Source organism: Poecilia formosa, unplaced genomic scaffold (assembly GCF_000485575.1).
Source record: "Poecilia formosa unplaced genomic scaffold, Poecilia_formosa-5.1.2 Scaffold374, whole genome shotgun sequence".
Lineage (NCBI taxonomy): Eukaryota > Metazoa > Chordata > Actinopteri > Cyprinodontiformes > Poeciliidae > Poecilia > Poecilia formosa.
In genome coordinates, this window is record NW_006800313.1 from 562,238 (window position 1) to 571,117 (window position 8,880).

The 8,880-nt window shown below is 40.3% G+C and overlaps 1 protein-coding gene across 1 annotated transcript; it reads right to left on the minus strand.

The window, feature by feature from the left end:
* Positions 1–615: 615 nt before the first annotated feature.
* Positions 616–8,874, minus strand: LOC103154133 (junctional adhesion molecule-like). The gene is made up of 5 exons (XM_007575315.2): positions 8,221–8,874; positions 5,613–5,751; positions 2,188–2,535; positions 872–1,198; positions 616–795 (listed from the first exon to the last, which is right to left on the minus strand). Exons 2-5 carry the CDS (start codon positions 5,647–5,649, stop codon positions 674–676), a joined length of 834 nt encoding a protein of 277 aa, XP_007575377.1. The 5' UTR covers positions 5,650–5,751; positions 8,221–8,874; the 3' UTR covers positions 616–673.
* Between the last annotated feature and the right edge of the window lie 6 nt (positions 8,875–8,880).

Consider the following 8,880-nt stretch of genomic DNA (forward strand, 5'->3'; position numbering starts at 1 on the left):
ATAAAATATTTTATCCATAAAACTGAATCTGGAATAAAACCTGTTGCTGAATATTCTGAGGATTAAAAAGCTAAAGCTGCTCCAGAGAGGGTCAGAGGTCAGACTGTGTTGTCATGGCGATCTATCTGCTCTCATATGGATCCTCCTTCCTGGTTCTGGACGTCCAGCTTTCAGTTTGTAGTTCAGTCGTCTGGAGTCCAACAGTCACCAAGAACCAGAGATCAGAAAAGATCCAGAGAGCAGAGAGACGCTGCTGGTTCTGGTTTATAACTTCACTGCATTTGATCTGAACATGAATGAACTGAAAGATCTGAACTTCCCCCCCCGGAAAATGTCCCAGTTCAACGAATCTATATCTAGGGGTGTGAGAATCCTTGTTAAATGACGTTTAACTAAAGTCCCAGTTAAACAACATTTAACTGAAGTCCTAAAAGGGGGTTCGGGTTTTAATGTTTTTGTCTTTTTTAATCTTTTTCAAAATGTCTTTCTCTTTCTCACTGTTTATTCAATGTCACATGCTGTTTTTATTTTAATTATATAAAGCACTTTGAAATGCCTTGCTGCTGAAATGTGCTATACAAATAAAATTTGATTGATTGATTGATTGATATGACAAGAGGAACAGTTGACCTCTGACCCCCAGGACAGGTCACAAGATCTCTAACATTCTGTGTCAGAAACATTCAGACTCACCTGGCAGGAAATAATCTTTAAAATGATAGAAAACGCCCGCAGAGATGATGAGAACCAGAACCAGCAGAACCAGCAGAGCTGTGGCCGAGGATGGAAACGGTTCTGTGGAAAAACAGAGAAACATTGACCTCACTCTGACCTTTGACCTTTATCAGCAGGTCTAACCTGATGCTCTGACCTTTCTGTACATATTTCAGAACCACAGTGTCTCTCAGGACGTCCTGGTCTCTGTGGACGGTGCAGACGTAGCGTCCACCGTCTCCGTCTCTGGGGTTCCTCAGGGTCAGGCTGACGTCTCCGGTCCTCAGGAAGTCTTTGCTCATTTCTGTTCGACAGCTGTAAAAACCATCCTGGTTTCTTTGGTTGCTGCTTGAGTGAACCATCATGAATTCTGGTTCTGGCCGGGTCCACTCCACTGACGTCCCCTCAGGAAGGTCAGCTGATGTTCTGCAGGGCAGGACGACAGAACCTGACCCTTCAATGACCTCGACCTCCTGCTGACCAACTGAGAGGAAATAAAGAACAAAATGAGCAGAAACAGTTTGGATCACTATTCTGGATTGATGTCATTCAGTTTCTGTCTGCAGGATAAAAATCATTTATTTAATAATCAACATCATAAACTTTGATCCATCAGAGGTTCATGTGACAGTTATTGATGCATCAGAGGGTTTGATCTATACGTAGCAGATCTACAAAACCTTTTGGTTCTGTGGAGGCTGGAGATGAGAAACACAAACAAACTAGAAAGTGTGCATTTCCTATGAAAGTGTAAATGCTGAAAGCTTTTGGTGAAAATGGCAAAAGCATTTGAAGCCGCCTGCTGAAGACTCGCAGAAAGGTAAGAAATGCAGTGTGAAAAACCCAGGTAAAAGTTAAAATTAGCTGAAACTAGCTAAAATACTAATGATAGCATCTAGGCTACCACTAGCATGCTGGTTACAGTAATATATCCCATGCAATGTAAAAAAAAAAAAAAACTGATGTAAAAACTAAAATGTGAAAAGGACAGAAACGTTCCCCTTTCCTTCTGATAGAAACGGTGGGTGAATGAAATCCAAACCTTTTATGGTTCCTGAGATAGAAATCTGTTTGGAGGCATCGTTTAGCGCAGTGACTACAAAAACATGCAGCACGAAAAAAACAACGTCAAAAGCTCAAATTATTCCCAGGTGTTAAACAGCATAAAAGCTGTTAAACTGCCCAACTTCAAAATGCCCGCTCTCTTGTTTCCTCCATCACAGCCCTGAACCTGGATGATTGATTGCCATGGATCTTTCCAAGCTCCGCCCAGAAACGCACCTCGACAGTCCCACGTGGCTACATGTCTCACAAACAAAGCCTCGCGGAGCTTAGTTTCTATGTGTAAACATGGCGTCTTTCGTTTCAACTGACTCTCTACAAAGTATTTCTGAGTCGATTAGTGTAGAATTTCTGCCGGATTTTCAACTTTTTCAGAACTTTAAAATAGGGAGTGCTGCTTGTTTAACTGACCTTTGACCTTCAGATGAATGTGTTTCACTGTCCGTTCTTCTATTCCATCAGAGATGCTGCAGCTGTAGTTTCCTCCATCATCCTGCTCAGGTTTCCTCAGAGTCAGGCTGAAGTTTCCAGTATCCAGAGCGTCAGGATTCATGGAGGTCCGTTCTCTGAAACGCTGGTTCTGGTTTTTAAGATCGTCACCGTTTTCTCTCCGTAGGTGGACAGAGTTAGGACTGAGATCACTGCGAGTCCAGATGAGTAACGGGTCTTCAGGTGGAGTACCAGAGTCAATGCAGGGCAGCAGGACAGACTCCGTCCCCTCATTAACCTCCACCACTCCGCCCAGTGCATGCTGGGAAACTGAGGACACAAGATGAGGGTTTAGTGTGTAGAAATAGTGATCAATTATTCACCAGTGATGAAGGATTTCAGTCTGTCTGCTAAACAGTGATGCTGAACTGTTATTGGGCAGCAATGATATCTGTTCATGAGTTTCATGAACTCTTCTGTTCATGTAACTAACATTAAGCAATATGTCATAAAAAACTGATAAATGTGTATTAAAATAAACATTAAAAAACTGAAGGACAGAAACAGTTGAAACTCTAAAAAAGCATTAATGTGTTTTTCTCAGTCTGTTTGGCAGCCATTAGAGTGAGAGCTTCAGGTAACCTCAGCCAATAGCGTGAGAGCTTCAGGTAACCTCAGCCAATAGCGTGAGAGCTTCAGGTAACCTCAGCCAATAGCGTGAGAGCTTAAGGTAACCTCAGCCAATAGCGTGAGAGCTTAAGGTAACCTCAGCCAATAGCGTGAGAGCTTAAGGTAAGCTCAGCCAGTCAGATCGGTTGTCCAATGCTAAAACTCAAAGTAGGTTGGGCTTGTTGATTCTTCACAAAATAACAATTTTATATCTTTATGTTTGAAGCCTGAAAATCAGCAAAAGGTTGAAAAGTTCAAAGGGGTGAATACTTTCACAAGGCGCTGAGTGTATAGTAGAATAATTTAGTTCTTTTTTAATAATATTTTGTCTTGGTAGTCTTTAATGTGAATACTGTAAAGTTAAATAAATTATTTGTGAACCTGGCAACGTATTTTCCAATACGTTGCCAGGTTGGATTAGTCTCCATAGAAACTGGAAGAGATCTGTTTCACAGGAAAACCTTGCATTACAATTTTGAAAGGCCTGTGGAAATGCTAACATGGCATTTCCACAGGCCTTTCAAAATTACAGGATTTTTTAATAATGATGCATTTAATTCGACAGTGCCTTTCAAAACACCCAAGGACACTTTACAACATCAAAGACACAAATTAAACAGTAAAGAAATGGCTACAAGACACAAAATAGCTAAAAAATTTAAGTGAGAAGGAACTTGAACAGATGAGTTTTGAGCTCTGAAGGTCAAAAGAGAGTCAATATTACAGATGTCAGGAGGAAGAGCGTTCCAGTAAGAGAAGGCTCTTTTCCCCAAAGTGCCGAGACGGACAAGAAGCTCACTGAGGATGAAGAGGAAGAACGAAGGGAATGTGAACGGGTGGCGATATGCAGAAGATCAGCTGGATAAGAAGGGGAAAGGTTATGAACAGCCTTGAAAGGAAACAGGATTTTAAATTGAATTCTGTGAAGCTGCTGTAAAATTGGAGTGATGTGGTATGTTAGGACTGGCTCAAAGTCATAACAAAACGGGAGACCATGCAGGGGTTAAAGTGCATAAAAAGGAATATTTATCAACAAAAACAACAATGGATAGTGGATGTCAGTATCAGTGGTGTAATGCAAATGCTTGGATGTGTTGAATGAGTGCATATTGAAATGCTGAGGTGCCAAAACAAAGACAAACTCAAATATGCAAAAGTAGTGGAGCTGAGGCTGACCGAAATTATCGTTCATAAATCAGATCAACCTTGAGCTAAACGCCGCTTGTTCGAGGGACATTGGAAAATCCAATATCCAACTCAAAACTAACTTCACTGCAGTCGGTAACACAATAAAACCACCGGGATAAAGTTTGTTTTGGACTGTGGCCTGTAAAGATGGCACTGAGTGACTGCACATAAACGCCCCACAATGTCTGACGCAGGGACATTGGTGCCAAAGCTCTATTGGCCAATAGTAGACATAGAAGGCAGCTCTCCTCATTAGCATAATTATGCACACGGAAAAGTAAAAACAGGAGAGGAGGCAATGACAAGAACTAGGGCTTGCATAAGGAAAAGACAAAACAAAATATTTACTTTTCTTGACAAAAATGCATGTTATGGGGAAATGAAAAAGAAAATGCATACATTACTTGATGGAAACTCGTGTAAGGAAAAAGAAAAACTTAATATTTATGGTTTTATTTCGTCAGTTTTGGTCCTCCATAGTGTCACTGTTGGCTGTACTTAGGCCTGTCGTAATAAACGATAAATCAATTAATCGCACGATAACTTAAACCTATCGACCTCATTTTAATTATCGGGTTTATCGTCTCTTCCTGCCTTTTTTTTCTTTCTGTTGACACTGAATGAAAAAAGGCTCGGCTCCGGTGCTCTGCACTGACCCTCCCTTCCTCATTTCCTTAGTGTAATGTTCAGCGCACATTACGCAAGTTGTCGGGCCATTTTCAAAACCGAGAATCCGCGCTTTCTGATTGGCTACCTGTCACATTCAGCGTTAAGCTCCCAGTCGGGGAGTGTTTATTTAGTTTCAGTTCCAGTGTTGTGTTCTTTTGAAAATAAAGTGCATCTATCGCAGGAAATCGCATGCATTATTAGTAATGGAGTATGGCTAAAAACAAGATACACAACTGGCTTGAATTTAAGAACGCCTTTTGTGCTGCTTTTTTACCTCCAGACTACCTTTCAGAGGTAGAAGAGAAGTTAAGAGACATGGTCCAGTTGCCAGAACAATGTCTGAGAGACTTTGCCTTTGAGTATCGAGCTCTGTGTCTAAGATGGAAGCCGGACATCAGTGAGGCAGAGCTTGTGAGGAGGATTTTAAACAATTGCAACCCGAAAATAGCAGGCTGTTTGAGGGGCACAGTCACATCCATGGATCAATTAATAAAGGTGGGATCCCAGGTAGAAAAAGACTACTGGTGTTAACATCTACTGGGGGAAAGTGGATCAGCACAAAGCCAAAGAGAAAGGCCCAGCAAGAGGACAACCTAAGGGAAATCCCAGAAGAAATTAAATCCAGACAGGAAACGGCAAAGTGGAGCCACTGGTTGGATGGAAGAGACCAGAATAAAACCAGTGAGATGTACTGGGAGGACTGGAGAGAGACCAGTAGCTGGAATCAGAACCACAGGTTCTGATCCAGAACCAACGACCAGCTGAGGTCACCAGGGGTCCGTTAGAGAGAAGAACGGACCAGAACCAAGAAGTTCTGAGGCTGATCAGCAGCTTCCAGAGAGACTGGAGAGGCAGAGAAGCAGAGAGGAAGGCGATCTTACCGAGCAGGAGGATCAATACCATCATCATCATCATCATCTTCCTCTCAGAACAAACAGAGAGGCTGATCACCTCTGACACCAGATCACCATTTCTACTGGAACCAGCAGAAGGGGAGGTCTGGTAAACTGGGAAACAGACCTGGGTGGAGAAAATGGATGAACTACAACACAGGGAAACTCGTTTACAAAAGTTTTTGTTCTGGTTTTTAGGTTAAGCAGCAGAGGATTCACAGAGAGCGTCCCTGCTGCAAGAACGCTGATGCTCTTCTTGGTTTTGTATTTTTGGAATTGGAGCAATTTTAATGTGGTCCAGATGCAAAAACGGGCCAAAATCGCCCTTTATTGAAGTTTCACAAGGCAGGTAAATGTTTCACAAATCGCAAGCTTGGTTTTAGCTATTCTATTTAGTTAACAGTAATCTAGTCCAGGTTTAAAGAGTCTATGTGTTGTAGTTTTAAAACTAGAGTAAATTAAAGATGCTGAAGGTAACAAAACATTTGGTGGACTCGCCCTTTAGCCATTTCCTTAATAGGAAGCTGCAATCAGAAACCAACTTCAGCTTCGTTGACTGAAATAAATTTAAATACTAAATTTTGACTAAAAATATAGCTAAAAAATAAAAGGGCTATAATTGAATAAAAATGAGTTCTTCCAGACTGTATAGATGAGGCACAATTTCACACTGATTTTGAGTCAATGTCACATGACTTGGAAAATATTGAAGAAAACATTATTTAATATTAAAATTACTTAAAATATTGAACATTACTTAAAAATTTAATAGAGAATAATGTGTCTCGTGTAACAGCATCAGGCATGTGCAGAGGGGGTTGGGGGGGCTTGAGCACCTGCCCCTTTTGCTCCTTGCCCCCAAGTGCCCTTTTGGTCAAATGTTTTGTTTTGTTTTTTTTCTTTTTTGTATTATTTTCTAAGCCCTCTTCTGACACATAATAACATGTACTAAAATTATTTGTGTTTTTTCTTTTGTACAACATAATAAGCCCCCCGCCCCACCCTAACCTTATTAACGTTGACCTTTTGCCCGTGATGCAGTTGCCCCTCGCGTAGTGAGATAAGGCGGCTAACTGGAGCTCAACGTAGCGAACGTTCCAGATTACAGAACCGTTTTTGGTGAATTAAAAAAAAAAAAATTAATATCAGTCATTCTTCAGTATCACTTATGCAATAGGGGCACATCGCCCGTCCAAAACCGATCATCTCCATAATGGACATATGTCTCATAACTTGCTTTGCTGCATAATGTACATGGCATTTATTCCAGCGTTGGGTAAATGTATCTTGAAGGAGAATAGCACTTAAATAAAAGTCCAACAAGGATATTCATTTAGAATTAAATAACACCCTGAATTACCATGATAGATATAATGTATGTAATAAAAGTGTGTCATTAATGAAGGTGAAAAAACTCAACCCAGACTATAAGTTTATGGTCTGGTTTGCAGAGTATGACGTAAAAAAATTTTTTTCCCCCAATTATTCAATTGACCTCAGTTAAGTAAAAAAAATTGTAATCAAAACTTTTGGAATTGTAATGATTTCTTTTCTAAAAACAAAATGTTTTGTTTAAATAACTTTTTTCTAAATTAAATAACTCATTTTTTTCTCGTGAACTTAAGTTATTTGCCAAACATAAACTTTTATTTGCACCCATCAGAAATATACTGTTGCGATTTTGGGCCCTGCCCATGATGTCATGAGAAGTTTTTTAAGCTAAACTCAGTAGGCTTTTCTCATGGTGACATGCATTAAATTTTTTCTTTTGTTTTTTCTTTCTTTTTTCTGCAGTTCCACGTTAAAGTTTGATGCAGCTCTGCTTTCCTGAATGGACCATCTTTATTTCCACTGCAAGTGTAGCAAACAGGCAGCTCTTTTTTTATAGATTACAGTTCACTAGAAGGTTGCATTGTGCCCTTGTTTATATTTTAATAGTGTAATTCTGTAAAGACAAAATATGTCTGGTGGTCTAGCTCTGATTTACATATCTTGCTAAATTGCGGGTTTGAATATTGCAATACTTTCCTTTAACGAAATAGATCTGCAGAAAGAAATTACTAATAAAATATCTTGCATATGCATAGTTGTATGTTCTATAAATAGATTTTCCTTAGCTTTGATTGTACATCTCACAATTTTGTAATTAAACTCTGAAAGCTGAGTGACTTTAATATTCTGTCCTAGAATGGAATAGCCCCTTTTTTTTGAGCACCTGCCCCTTTAGTGGTCTCTGCACGGCCCTGAACAGCATGAATTAACACTTTGTTGTGTCTGTTGGTAGCAAGGAAATTTGTTGATGGTCCCTAAGTGAACCAACGAGAGCTTGAAGAGGGAGCGGTAGAAAACGGCTGGCCGAAATAAGCGTTCATAAATCGGATCAATGATGAGCTAAACGCCGCTTACTCCGCGGAGCTCGACTATCTTATATCCAACTTGAAACTAACTTCACTGCGGTCTTCAGCTGCGGGGAACCCACCCCATGAGAGCCGAGCGACCCAGACCAAGGTGGCCGAGGCCCCGGGAAGCCTCGGTGGGTTCATCAGTTGGAAAGGCTCCAGAGAGACACGGAGGGACCCGGAGCGGCAACACTTACCTCTGTTAACAAGTCAGACCGTTATTTCCATCCTGAACTCAACATGGAGGCTGATATGAAGAAGGAAAAAAGTTAATTTCAGTTTCTATTTTCACAGACAGTCACGTGACTTCTTCGACGTTAGCAATCAAAGTTTGATTCATCTGAATAAATATTAACAGTTCAGAAAGATTTTAGAGCGAAAGAAAACTAGAAGAAAGTCAGAAAACCTTCAGTATTTCTGTTTTAAATGCTGCTGTAGTCAGGACTTTGACTACAGTTCCCATGAGCCTCTGCAGGAAGTCACAAAGGCTGATGGGAAACGTAGTTTCTCTAAACAGAAACTAACCGACCTGCTCAGATTTTCTGCCTCGTTCAGTTAGAAATCTTGTTTAAACAGAAATAGAAACATTCAAATGCGGAAGAAAATAAGATTAAAGTAGTGAAAAACCTAAATTACAGTGAAACAATGCAGGAGAAAACTACAAAACTACAGAATCTTATTTACTAATGAATGACATTAACAGGACAAAATCCAGATTCTGAACTCATCACATTATAATCAGGTCTAAAAACAGTAAAATGGATCCACTGGTTGGATGGAAAAGACCAGATTCAACTAGGAACAATAAACCAGTGAGATCTACTGGGAGGACTGGTGAGAGACGAGTCGTTGGAGCC